We start from the raw sequence: 13,932 nt of genomic DNA on the forward strand, positions 1-13,932 counted from the left end.
TTCCGCTTGTACTTTTCAAAATAATGCCTTCTCTAAGCGTACATTTTAACTCGACATGTATACTTATTTCAAACACAGCAGTCGCTCTGGCGTAATGACTGTTAGTGATTCAGTCCTCTGTGCAGAAGCGGCCGCTGTGAGTGACATTAAAGTGTCTCTTTAATATATATATATATATACATACATACACTGTACATCGCTCAAGGATCATACTTCTATGTGTGTGTGTATTTTCAAACAAGAAGAAAAAAAGAGCAGTATTGTGCTTTTACTTTGAAGGCAACTCGACTGAGCTTGACGCAGCTGTGGAACTTTACCGTAGCAACGCAGAGGCTGGTCGCTGGTTAGCTGCCCCCGGTTTGATTGAACTGATGCGACAACCAATCATAGAACGGGATTTATTGTATCAGGCGGGACTGACCAGTGAGAATGCTTTAAACCAGTGCAGAGCAGAGCCCTTCAGTTGAAATTGCTGCATTAAATGTACTGTAGGAAATCTGAAACATCCAAAGTAGTGATTCTAAAATGGACCAGCTAAAAGAAGTACTTGAACAAGAACAAGGTGGTTGTAGTCTGTATTTAGTCTTAACATTGTATTACTGTACTTGGAGGAATGTTGCAAATAGTCTGGTTTGGGCAGATTTATTGTTCTAATTCAACAGTGAAATCTGATGGTCATGAAAGATGGTGTTACAACTAGAGAGAAACTGCAATGTGAACAGAATCTAAAAGAATAGACTTAAAACCAGGTGCCACTGTAATACTGCCCTGCATACTGCATCCAATGTGGAAGGTATTCATTTTTGTCTTCAAGAGCTAAATAATACTTTTTGACCTCTGACTATTCTTGTGTCTACAGAAGCCTCCCTTTAAACAACAGTGCCACTGTTTATCAGTACATTATACTCATAACTTGCACATCCTCCCAGAGATAACCACTAAGGAAAATGTTCAGGAAGGCTTGTACTACTGAGTGGGGACATACAAATATCCTGATGAAGTACATCTGTCGCAGCAATACACAGAACTAAATGTGGGGAAACTGAGGATTCAGTGAGATCATTGCCTCTGGGGTTAGTGTGTATGGTTTTGATAATAGTCATTATCTCCAGTTATGAGGTCAGAAATCTAAATTTCCAAGTGTTGTCTGTCATGATTAAAATCCTTATTTCACCACCAAACCAAAAGTGAAATGAACATTCTGTTTATTGCTTTCTGTATTGATCATACTATACAGTTCATTAATGCTTACATCATAGATTATCATTTCTGCTTTCTGCATTTCTTATTAAATAAGGAAATTAACTCATTCACTGCCATTGACGGCTATAGACGTCAATGGCAGTGAATGAGTTAACATGTGACTTGGACAACAAAACCTAGTTGTGGATGTGGATCATCTAAAAGTATATACTGTGCTGTGTAATTTCTACACATTAATCAATACATTTGATACAGTGTCACTTTGAAATGCTCTTTGGCATCATCAGCATTCTCAGAGGTAAAACATCCTCCACCCATTCACCATCAGAGCGTAACATCCTCTGCCATAAATCAGCTTCATCTGTCGTTGAATCCATCCAAGACACTTCCACACCGTAACTCTCCCCTGCACAGACAAGCACAGACATTACACTGATTTCATTGAGTGACACGATGTACTGTATTGGCGTTTATATCCAGTAGAAGAGTAAAAGATGGAGCAACAGGCAAAAATGATAATAAAAGTTTTTACAATAAAATCTATTAATAGTGACATAAATTTGAAGATACTATCTACAGGTGAAATGTATTATTTGTCTGTCGTTAGGGTAAAATGAACAGGAATTAACAGGGAACATTACAGTAAAGCTTTAAACAAACTAAAGTAAGGACTATGAAAAGTTAGACACAATATGTTCAAAGTTTGACCTTTAACTTTATGGCATTTGTGGACAAACGATGGCCAGTTAGGCTGTTTAATCCAGCCTATCAAACATTTACAAAACTACAAAATTTCCCTAAAAAGTTAAATATTTATTTAACTTTTTCCTGTGTTTTGCTGCATTTTCCTGCAATACCAGGTAGATGTCACTAGATGATGCACTCCAAACACTTCTAACCTTTACCAAGGTAAATTTATTCTGTCCATGCTCACATATGTATGATTCCAACATCAAGACATCATACATTAAGACACAGCTCAGCTCCTGATGTTTGTTAGAGGCATTAATGACAATTCTGAGGTCACAGAGGGATTTGTATGACAGGTTTCATCAAGAGGCCGAAGCTATAGATGCAGCTGCCGGGAGTCCCCCCTCCTCCTTTCGACTACAAACACATCCTTTTACTCGGCATCAAGAGCGCTTTCTTCACAAAAGCTTTGACTCGGGTCGTTACCTTTCCCCTTAGGGTTAAAAATAAAGCCCCTTGAGGTTATTGTTGCTGTAATTTGGATGTTTATAAATGAAACTGAATTTAATTTCACATTCTATGACAACTTTCATTCATTTTAAATATTTTCACCTGTTAAAATGTAAAAAGGTTTTTTTACAGTCAGTTTTAGTATTCAGACATTTTGCACTGCAGATCACTAAAACTATTCGCATTCAATTTCATTTGAATCTAATAAATTTACACAATTTAAAAGAAAATGTAATAAAGAATAAAATATTCCTCAGAGATCCAGATGTGGAGGTTGTGTGTGAGGCTGCTAAAACATCATTTTTCATTGAGCTCATTGTTTGTTAGTTTATTACTAGTTCACACTTCAGTTTGAATTATGAGCATAAACTACATTTTTACTGTTACAAACAAATATTTATACTTTAAATTTCCTTGCAAAAGTCTTGAGCCACATATAGCTGCCTAAAGCTCTGCCTGTACTTGCAGGTCCTGTGTTCTTTACACCAATCAAACAAAAAAAGAAGCTTTATTAGCATCAACCAAACAGAAACAGTGACCAGAGGCACATCAGTCTCAGTCATTGTGCTCATTGCTAGCTACACCGAACAAACTGGGATTCCCGTTGTACATTAACAATAACAGTGAGATATGAACACAAGTTAACTGGAACAGCTGTTATCAGACTGTAACTTAAACACGTTAACATCAGCATCAGTCGTGGGGATGGTGGCCTCTCCCCTCGGGCTGCACCAGTGTATTAGACCAGTATTAGCTTGATGTATGCAGATGGGTGTGTAACTCTTATGAGCTGTTTGGGCTAACTCACAGGACTGCGTGTGGCAGGCACAAAGCAACCTTTGTGCCTTCCAAGCACCTCCTGCCTTTCACAAAAATGGACATTAGAAGACCACCAATAAAGTGATGTCTAGATTACTGTGATGTCCAAACATTTAAGGTTTTCCTACTTGAATGTTTCGTTTTTGTTGAAAGTGACAATGTCTCCTGAGGAGAGCACATGCTCTCAAAATTACCAATGATAAGAAGAGTGATATTCTGAGGTCAGAGTTTTCTTAAATGCAGTTCTAAACTGGAAACGCTCGTTTAAACATTCTGGGTGATTAATGAGGCCAGTGAAAAGCTGCTGTGGGAGCACTGTGTGGTAGTCCATCTAAGCGCTGGCTTTCCAAACTAATTAACAGTTATGGCGGCAAAGATCACAGTAATGCCTGCTTACTTTGGCATTATTCAGTGGATGCCACCTGTGTGAATCCCACTGATGTGTTTCATCCTTTACAAAAATGTAATCACAGTATAACAGAATATGTGGTATGTTAATAAAACTGGAGTTAATATATCTGTAAACCTTGTGACATCATCTTCAATTTATAATAAAGTGCAACTTAAAAATATGCAGAGTCCTTTCCACTTGATTGAATGATCTGACATTTAGTTCATTTAGTTTCTTTGCTTAAACAGTCGTTCTCAATCTGTGGTGCGCGTACCACTGATGGCACATGGGCTCCCTCTAGTGGTACGCAGGAAGTCTTCAAGACTTTTTTTAAGATTAAATAATTATTTAAAATATGCATACATTAAATGTTCTTTACTGCAAGATAACCGAAATAGAGTTTAAACTAGATTTTGTCTTTTTTTTGAAAAGCTGTATTCAGCAGGCACGCTGACTAAGCCAACCTAACCAGTAGCTCAAAGGGTTGCCAAACTGAGTCGTGATGGCAAATGGACGCATGAAAAATGACAGTTCAAAAGCGAAGCGATCCTGGCTCCAAACAGGAAGTATCAAAAGGAGAACTGTAGTGAATATTTTGACCAGCACAGCAGAAACTGAAGCCGACGACAGTGAACCCAGCACAAGTGTGAGTAGCAACTTCAGCAATACCCGTGAAACTTCTGGTGCGTGATAGCATCAAACGACGCAAAACAGTGAAGACGTGATTGAAGTCACATCAAGTTCAGATTCTTTTGGAGTGGGACAGAGGATGAGCCCAGGACGCTGTGCGCAGAGTGCGGCGATGTTCTTAGTAATGAATGCACGAAACCATCACAGGGTTCACGGCACAGCGAATACCTGGCACTTTCTCTTTCCATTTGCACCACGTATCTATGAGAAGGTCGGCTCTTCACTCACCTCTAAGGCTGAAGGTGTGTTTACGGAGCCATGCACGTCCCTTTAGGTACGGAGGCCAAGTTGCCAATGACCACCAAATAAGATAAGATCAATCTTTGTTAGTGCCACAAGTGGGAAATTTGTTGTTTCTGTTTCGATTGTTTTCATGAAGCTGTTGAATGTTTTAATGCAGTCATTTTGTCACATGATGGGCATTTCAGTCAAGTACAGTTATGACTGTTTATGGCAGGTAATAACAATCATATAAGAAATAAAATAGTCTCGTGTAAACTGTATATGTTGTTAAACAGGCTGATACTACTGTACTTTAATCATAAGGGTGGCCATATATTTTCTGAGGTGGTACTGGCTGTGCACAGTTTGAGAACCACTGGCTTAGACAGCAGAGCAGCACATATTCCTGCCATGTTTGAGAGAAACGCACAAAGATCCATGATTATCAGAGTGCTCTTTGCCTGACCTGTTGTATCCCAAACGCACCATGAACTGAATTTTACTAAATAAAAACATTAGCAGTGCAGTTTAACAACCTATTCAATCTTTTAAATCACGGCTTAAAACGTATTTGTTTAATCTTGCTTTTTCTACCGGCTAAATGCTGGCCTTGTTTGCAGAGATTTATTTATTCTTTTAATTTTCCTATTATGCTTTTATTTCCGCTGTGTGTGTCTTGTCGCCATTGTGTTTTGATGGCATACGTAGTTATATTGTGCTATAGTTATATTTTTTCCTGTGAACATAATTTTACACTTCTATTTTTTTATGACTGTTTATACTTGTGTTAATTTGTTTTATGTTAAGCACTTTGGCATGCCGTTGGTTTTTAAATGTGCTCTATAAATAAAGATTGTTGTTGTTGTTCAAACAAAATAAATCAGCAACAACCATAAAGTGGCGGCATCATTTTCTGCCTTCTATCTTGCTTGTTTGGTGAGCACAACCTCTGCTTTATTTGCTGTAAGTGAATATCTGCATGAAAGCTTCAACATTATGATTCTGTATAGTCACAGAAACCCTTTTAAAAACATTTAAAAGGTTTGAATATAAAGTGTAGTCAGTCTGTAAATGACAGCGCCCCGTGCCGGATACACAAGACATTCCCACCAGTTTTCCTAAATGTTTCCCAGGAGTATTACTGCTTGTGGTTGTACTGTCCACGTCACGATATAAACACCCATGGCGTAAACTTGTGAAGGTCACTGCAGCTGTATTGCTGAACTTGACAGTAAAAAACATTGAGCTGCTGACAAGAATCCAGGATAAAGTGAAAGAGGAAAACCCGGAGTTGGATGTATTTTTCCTCTGCACAAACTAATGCTGACCACCACAACTTACTTTACCACTCTAAGGCCGACTTATTAACTTTGGGATGAGTATCTCAGCAAGTGCCGAAGTTCAAAACAGGAGATACATGCATGAATGTGCAGAACACAAAGCTACAACAGAAACATCAATTTGTGCATGAAATATAATGTGAAAGCCTTCAAAGCCAAAATGATTTGCTTCATTCTCAAGACAAATGTTGGGCGACACATTCGCTCGTTTCCACTGAAGCAGGGAAGATCTGCACAGAGAACTCTGCAGCCAATTCTCAGATTTTGAAAAGACTGAGAATTGACTTCAGTTAGTGTCACTGGACCCTCAGACAGCACTACAGGAGTTACAATGTAAACTGATAGATCTTTAGTATTACTCTATTCTAAAGAAGTTTCTAAAGTTTAACTCCATGAAACTGGATAAAACTGCAGCCTCCAAACCTCCAAGAGACTTGGAGGTTTGCTTACATGTGTGAGCAAACTTTCACTGAACACCATCTCTGGGGGAGATGAGACGGTGTACAGAGCTGAGGTTCAGAGGCAGATTGGTGTGCAGACAACAACCTGGACCTCAGTACCACCAAGACAAAAGAGCCGATAGTCGACTTCAGAAGGAGGAAGTCTGAGCTGCAGCCTGTCAGCATCAACGGGGAGCGGGTAGAAAGGGTGTCCAGTTTCATGTTCCTGGGTGTGCACATAGACACAGACCTCCAATGGAGCTCTAACACCTCTGTGGTTTGAAAGAAGGCCCAACAGCGTCTCCACTTTCTGAGAATCCTCAGAAAAATGGACCTGAAGGAGCTGCTGACCGTCTTCTACCGCTGTTGCATTGAAAGTGTGCTGACATATTGCATCGGTGTGTGGTTCTCCAGCTGCACCACAGCACACAGAAAGGCACTCCAGAGGGTCATCAATATGGCCCAAAAAATCGTTGGACATCCTCTTCCCTCCCTGAAGGACCTGTACAGCACTCGCTGTCTCAAGAGGGCACGCAGCATCCTACAGCACTGCACACACCCAGGACACCGGGTGTTTAAGCTGCTGCCGTCTGGCAGGAGGTTCAGGCTGCTGAGGTCCCGAACAAATAGACTCAAGGACAGCTTTTACAACAGGGCAACAGCCCTGATCAATGCTAACAGCTGACCTGACTGGATGCCTCCCTGGACTTTTTAGGGGGTAACAACAATAACAATAATAATATTTATATTTAGAACAATGTGCAATAAATATACACTAATTTTTCTTTTTATTACTTAAGTTACTGTGTGGTGTGGTAGTGCCGACGTGGGACAGTTTTCCTATTTCATTGTACTATTGTACTGTGGATGACTGTGCAATGACAATAAAGAGTTATCTTAATAAAGCACAAAGCCCAGAAAACTGATGAACACCAAAAGCTGTCCTGAGAATTGCCACAACTAAACTGACACCAAGCATCGATATTGTGACCAACAACACGGTTCCCAGTAATATTGAATAAAGTACGCACGTAACTTACCTTATGTGGGGATGGCGTAAATTAGGTTACTTTACCCCATCCCCATACACCTCGCCCGGCCTGTCTTTAAAGCCCTTGTGCCAAACAGTTTGCCCACCTCTGGCCTACTGTAGACCACAGTGTAACTTCCCTCTGACCCTTTGACAACAGGGCTTCCTTTGCTTTCTCCTCCTTATATTCTCTAAGGAGCTTGGAAAGAAAAGCGTCTGGACTTCTTTAAGTGGCTTGAAGACGTTTCACCTCTCATCCGAGAAGCTTCTTCAGTACTAAGGTCAAATGGTGGAGAGTCCCAGATATAAGCTCTGTGGGAGTTTCCCACCAAGAGGGACAAAGGACCCCTGATGATCCTCTACCTAATCACACGAGCCAAGGTGTGAAAATGGGTGTTGGTCACAATCAGCCAGAGTTTCGGGTGAGCTCATTGTGAAACCTGGCCCCGCACTATCATGTCAGGTATTGAGACTGTACTGGGTTGAGAAGTGAAGGCCAGGTTCAGTGCCAGGTGGAAAAGAGTTTGCATAGCTCACATTTGTACTTGATAGTCTGACAATGGAGTAAACTTTCACCTGTTCCCAGGCCAAGCCTCAGACCACCGATGTAGTGATTGTCGAGTCGGCCATGATCCCACACTGTGAGCTCAATGCAGACTTCCCTGAGATCCTCTGGTCGGAGGCCGTCATACACCATGGTGTGGTTAAACATGGGATTGGCTGTCCTTGTCACTATGCGAGTTCTCTGTCGGCTTCTCCGGCTTGTATCAGGACGTAGAGTACTACAGCAGCAGGAAAGGCAGGAGATAGAAGGAAACAATTCATTTGGAAGGAACGGACTGAAACACTTGTGCAAAGTAATCATAATGAAATCAATAAATAAGACATGGTAAATAATAAATAAGTCACAGTCCTGGGTCTGTGACCCAGTTTTTGAATGTATTATGGACTCATGATTCTTTCATTGGGATTTTAGAGATGATTGATCTGTTGTGAATATAATATTACTACTTTGTGCTTCTAAGTTTATCTTTGCTTCTAGTCCTTGGTTTCTCATGATGTTACTCCTTTTCTATGTGCAGTCTCCCAGTCGTGTCCCCGGAGTATCGTATCTCCATGTCTGTTTATCCCAAGTCTCACTGTTCAGTTCATGTGTCTCAGTGTGTGTTACTTCCTGTTTTACTTTGATAGTCTTCAGTCTCGTTTGCATCGTGTTCAGAGTGTGCGTCTCGCTCTGTGTTGTTGTGTTCTCCTTATTGTAGACGATGTCCTGTTTAGTTTTGTATTTTGCCTTTTGTTCTTTGTCACCTTTGTTACCAGCAGTAAATGTCACGGTTTGCCGGGCCAGCCGTGTGGAATATGAAATAGGACCCAAAATGCGGCAGCTCTGGTGCAGATGAGTTTTTCTTTACAGGGGTGTGAGTACAAACAGCGGTGGCGACAAAACATGAAACCGGAAACCTAAACTGGGTAAACTAATAAGACAAACCAGAATGAGGATGCAGGGAGGTCCGGAGAAATACATACAGGGAGAGCGAGGGGAAACAACACAGACGAACCAGCGATTACCAAGACAGAAAATACAACTTAAATACACTCAGAGAACACAGGGAGATTACACACAGGTGGGAGTGATTAACATGACGAGACCAGGGAGGCAAACTGAAAACACTCACATAAGACGCAGACCTTCACAATAAAACAGGAACACACGGGGGGGGAACAGGGTAAACACCAATTAGAGAACAGAACCAAAATCGCGAAGAGAAAACACAAAACGCTGGGTCAAAAGGACCCAGGATCACGACAGTAAAGCTGTGATTTTGACTTGACTTCTGTGACTTCTGCATTCTGGGTTTCACTCTGTTTGTATATTGTGCCAAATATGTGCTGCAGGCAGGTGTGGAGCTATTGAGAATTCTCATTTTCAGATGATGGGTGCACTGCAATGGATCAGTGATATTTTCAAATAATTGCTTTTGTAAGGTCATTAGTCCACAACTAGATGATGTTCACTTAACGTAAAACAAATAATCAGTTAACTGGTTAATTGTGTGATAATTTTACAGGAAGCAGGCGTTCTCACTTTGACACTTTGTTTACGTCACTTTTACAATTAGCTGCTGCTTCGGGACTCCAACTGCAACCAATCACACAACTGTCTCCACTCTGTCTCGATTGAAACGTATTTTTATTAACGTTTTATTGTCGGGTCTACCTTACAATATAAAGCACCTTAAGGTTGCTGTGGTTTGGCGCTGTATAACTAAAATTGAACTGAATTGAAATTAAATGGAGAAACTATTTGAAATAAACCAGTTTGATTGAAATAACATAATTAAACAAGAAAATACGATTTATTTTGGTTTTGTTATTTCAAGGTTCAGACTTTGGATCTCAGCAAACAGTGTACTGTTTCCTACCATTTCACAAATGGGTCGATAATGAGGCCTCTAACCAGCGGAAGATTCTTGCAGTCTTTCACCCAAATCTGCACCTCAGCGCTTTCCATCGTAGATGTTCTCCTACCTGTGCGTGCAATAAGACCACAATAAGTAATATAAATGATAAACATAAAGGGAGAGAGCTGATCAAAAGGAAGGCCTCACTGAGGGATGTCTGCAGCAGGAATCTCAGAGCGACTCTCATCTGTGCTCTGCTGTCGATAAGACACGAGGCAGCTGGTGCTGAGGCTCGTGCTGACACCTGAAGGATTAAGCTGAGTAAATGTCTAATAACTGCGACAATATTCACATAATGCTTTGAGAAATTAAGCATTTACCCTGGTTTTTAATGCATATTCATTTATCTGCGTGTTGCTGAAGTCCCACTCCAACAAATTCAGGTTCACGTCACCCAGGAATCGGTTGCGTCCGAAGCTGCTGTCGTGCCACACTGAAACGTTCAGACTCTGAGTTTTCAACACCTGCATCATTACTTTAAACTGTAAAACGGGAAAAGACAATGAACAGAAGTAGAGCATTTTCACAACACATCCTTAGATATAAATGCCATCCTGTAAAATCCTGTTTCTATAATATTGTCAGCATAAAACGATGTAAGTAGCACTCGACTCATGGATGCCCATCACGATTACCAAAGGTTAGTCCTTTATAATACTTCCTTTGAACAACTAATATTTTGAATATTTTGAAATACCAGTGGAGCACTTTGTTCTTACGGTGCAGGATTATTTGCTTCCTGGAGTCTCAAAGTTCGGCACCTCTCCCTTGAAACCAGATCCTATTTTCAGGAGACACTTTTAACATAAGGCTTCAGATTTCCCTTTTGCTAAAGCTTATGTGCACTCAGGGCCACATCATCCTGAACAGCCCCTTAGTTTTGCTGCTAAACTGTTAGGCCTCCTGAGATGTGATGCGTTCCTTCTCTCCTCTGCTTTTCTCTCTTTCATTGTTATTTATAAGCTTCTAATGTGATGAACTGGGTCATCTTTCCCCCTTAGTTTGGGCTTTGCCTCTCTGACCTCTCTCCTGGTGTCTTTATGTAAATATCTGTAGATCTATAGCTGCATGTAACTGCAGATCAGAACCATGCAGCTATAGATCATAAAGACACCAGGAGAGAGGTCAGAGAGGCAAAGCCCAAACTAAGGGGGAAAGATGACCCAGTTCATCTTTCAACCACTCCACCCTGCTCTCAGACGAGACAGCTGTGACAGCTGGCTGCCTCTGTGTGGTCAGTCGGTGGTTTTTCCCTGTTAAAAGTTGCTTGTTGACTGGATCTTATATAAATACAACCTCAGATCTCTGTGCATGAGATTTCTCCAGATTCTTGGACTCTCTGGTGATTTTAACTACTGTTGATAATGACATATTCAAAGTTTTTCCACAATTTTACATTCAAGAATATTCTTCTAAAATCGTCCCACAATTCGTGGAGTTTTTTGCACATTTTTTAAATCCTGCCTCTCAAAGGTATCCTTTTCATATCCAGTCATGTTACTGACCTATAGTAAGTAAGGAGCTAGTAAACCAAACTAGGTGAAAACTGAATTTAAGAAAAACCTGTCTCTTCTCAGTACTGCTCAGTTTTCTGGCGTTTTGTTGCCCCCATCCCAACTTTTTGTTGTACATGATAATGATGTATAAGAATGAGTTACGTCTTTCATGAAATAGTCATTTTCTGAACAGGGTTTATAAAACTGGTGTGCACTGAGCAGACGTTGTATTAATAAAAGGAAACGTACCACAGCCAGTGAATTTAACAGCTGGAATCATGAAACAAGTACAACCGGACACGTTTTGAATCAAATGAATAAATTCATTTGATTTTTTTCAGCTGAACAAGAGTTCATGGTTTACACAAACAGACATGTGTAAAAGATTAAATACGGCACTCTCACCGTGAGGATTTCACTGTAGGTGGGGTTTAATGTCTTCTTTTTTACACTGGTTTTTCTCTTTCCCAGCTTAGTTGTGTCTGGAAGAAGATAACATTTCACATACCTGTGAATGCACAGCAGAGTTAAACTCTTGTTCTAAACTTGATTTACTTTATAGAGTGAATATTTGACACTTTATGCCAAGGAAATACATCTTTAGCAAATGTGATTCATATTTCAAACTGTTCGTTAAACGTGGGGTTGTTCCAGCGTTCAGCACTTACGGGTCAGAACGATGTTTCTTTCTGTCAGCTGTGGCCAGATCTCTGCAGTGCATCACAAAAATATGAAGCTCTCCAAGCTTCTGGATGTAGTTCACAGCAAACTGGATGCTTCCCTGGACGTTGATTTCAGCAGAGTCTGCAGGATAAATGCTGCTGCTGACCTGTTCAGTCATGACAGAGGAAATAAAAAACGTCTCTGATATTTGGGCCTTTTTATTTAAAGTGAAAACTGTGACTTTCGTATTGTGTGTATTGTATGTTTATTCACTCTGTAACAGGTTCCAGTCTATTGCTCCCATATAACAGCAACATTGCATCTGCACATTAGCAAACAAACCAAACTACCAGTTTTTCCATTCTAATCTTTAAAAAGTGACATAATCTACACGACAAATTAGCATTCAGTCTTTCAATGTAATCAACACATTGTGTCAACTAGGAAGCATTATGTGACATACAGAGGACGTTAGATTATACGTGGAGCTGCTGGTGTTTGTTTCAGCTCTCATGTTGGTCTCCAGAGGGCCTCCACTGTCCTTCTGTCCAAGCAAAGAGAAACACCAGGTCAAACACAATGTACAGCTCCATTCAACATGCACGAGTCAAGCAAGGCTAATTTACCTTGTTGTACAGAAGGACGGGTTCTGACACGCTGCTTTTCATCAGCCTCGAGCTGGAGAGTCTGGAAGCTTTTGGTGGAAGAGAGGAATTTTAATATTGTGCAGTGCAATGAATACAAAGTATGCTGATGTTGAAATCACTGCTCAGCCATCTTTTGCATCCTGATGTGTATAAAGATAACTTCATGTTTATCTTTAATACCGTCCATACTTAGATGCATTTGTTGGCTTGAATTGCACTGGGTTCTCTGGGTACCACGAGAAAGCACTTAGAAATGCGGCGTCAAGATTTCTTTTGTTGTACCTCTGAAAATCTTTACCATTACCGAGCAGTCGCATTTACATTCTGACCTACAGAGATAAGCTGCACACACTGACGTGTGCAGTGGACTGCCGCTGCTTGTGCCTGCAGTGATATGTACTAATGTTGCTGATTGAGTTTTAAAGGGTGCTGTTGCACGTGCAGTGATGGTCGTTACTCGTTTGTGAGGTTAGGGTCAGATTTTCCAGACTTTCGGATGAAGACCTGCTCCTTGAGGATGACCGTTTCAGGGCTGGCGTAATGGGACTGGAGCTCTTCTTGGAACCTACCACAAATAAAATAAAAAATCAGCTGTAGGAAATGGAACCAACGCTGAGTTTTTATATACAAAGCAACAATTATTTATTTTCTGTCAATCAACATCAACAATAAACAAAACAAATTACTTTGTTAGATCAACTATATTACAATCAAAATCAGATTTACATGTAAAAAAAAAAATCACTGTAGAGACAAACAAGTCTGTGTTTTTACTTTACTGTCAGCAACGCCTCAACAGTCAGAAAGAAGAGAAAAGGGAAAACTACACACACACACACACACACACACACACACACACACACACACACACACACACTACTGCCAAGTGTAAATGAACTGATTCTTATGTGGTGCTTCTCTTTTCTCCCACAGCTCTTTATATAAAACGCCACATTCACTTTCTTCTTAGCTTCAGTGCTTCCTACCCAACCTCATTCATACTCTGATGGACGCATCAGAGAGCAACTCAGGGTTAGTATCTCGCCCAAGGATACTCAGCATGCAGACTTGAGGAGTCTGGGATCGAACCACCAACCTGATCAGGAGACGACCTGCTTTACCTCCTGAGCTACAGTATCAATCAAATCAAATCAAATCACTTTTATTGTCACATCACATGTGCAGGTACATTGGTACAGCACATGTGAGTGAAACTCTTGTGTGCGAGCTTCACAAGCAACAGAAATGTGCAAACACAACAACACAAACGAGCAAATACAAGAATGGCTACATCTGAAACTAATAAATATATGTACAATATATAATAGT

The 13,932-nt window shown here is 40.5% G+C and overlaps 1 protein-coding gene across 2 annotated transcripts in view; it reads right to left on the minus strand.

Annotated features, from left to right (window-relative positions):
* Positions 1–1,366: 1,366 nt before the first annotated feature.
* Positions 1,367–13,932, minus strand: part of sytl2a (synaptotagmin-like 2a) — a 22,478-nt gene continuing 9,912 nt past the window's right edge. For both annotated transcript variants that reach the window (XM_005740304.1, XM_005740303.1), the window contains exons 7-16: positions 13,061–13,168; positions 12,583–12,650; positions 12,420–12,500; positions 11,962–12,122; positions 11,699–11,801; positions 10,118–10,279; positions 9,945–10,041; positions 9,759–9,864; positions 7,912–8,117; positions 1,367–1,609 (exon numbers count right to left, since the gene is read on the minus strand). In XM_005740304.1, the coding sequence (XP_005740361.1) occupies positions 1,461–1,609; positions 7,912–8,117; positions 9,759–9,864; positions 9,945–10,041; positions 10,118–10,279; positions 11,699–11,801; positions 11,962–12,122; positions 12,420–12,500; positions 12,583–12,650; positions 13,061–13,168 (1,241 nt within the window). In that variant the 3' untranslated portion in view covers positions 1,367–1,460. The remainder of the gene's footprint in view (positions 1,610–7,911; positions 8,118–9,758; positions 9,865–9,944; positions 10,042–10,117; positions 10,280–11,698; positions 11,802–11,961; positions 12,123–12,419; positions 12,501–12,582; positions 12,651–13,060; positions 13,169–13,932) is intronic.

The sequence above is a fragment of the Pundamilia nyererei genome, unplaced genomic scaffold, assembly GCF_000239375.1.
Source record: "Pundamilia nyererei isolate P.nyererei 1_Seehausen unplaced genomic scaffold, PunNye1.0 scaffold00099, whole genome shotgun sequence".
Classification (NCBI taxonomy): domain Eukaryota; kingdom Metazoa; phylum Chordata; class Actinopteri; order Cichliformes; family Cichlidae; genus Pundamilia; species Pundamilia nyererei.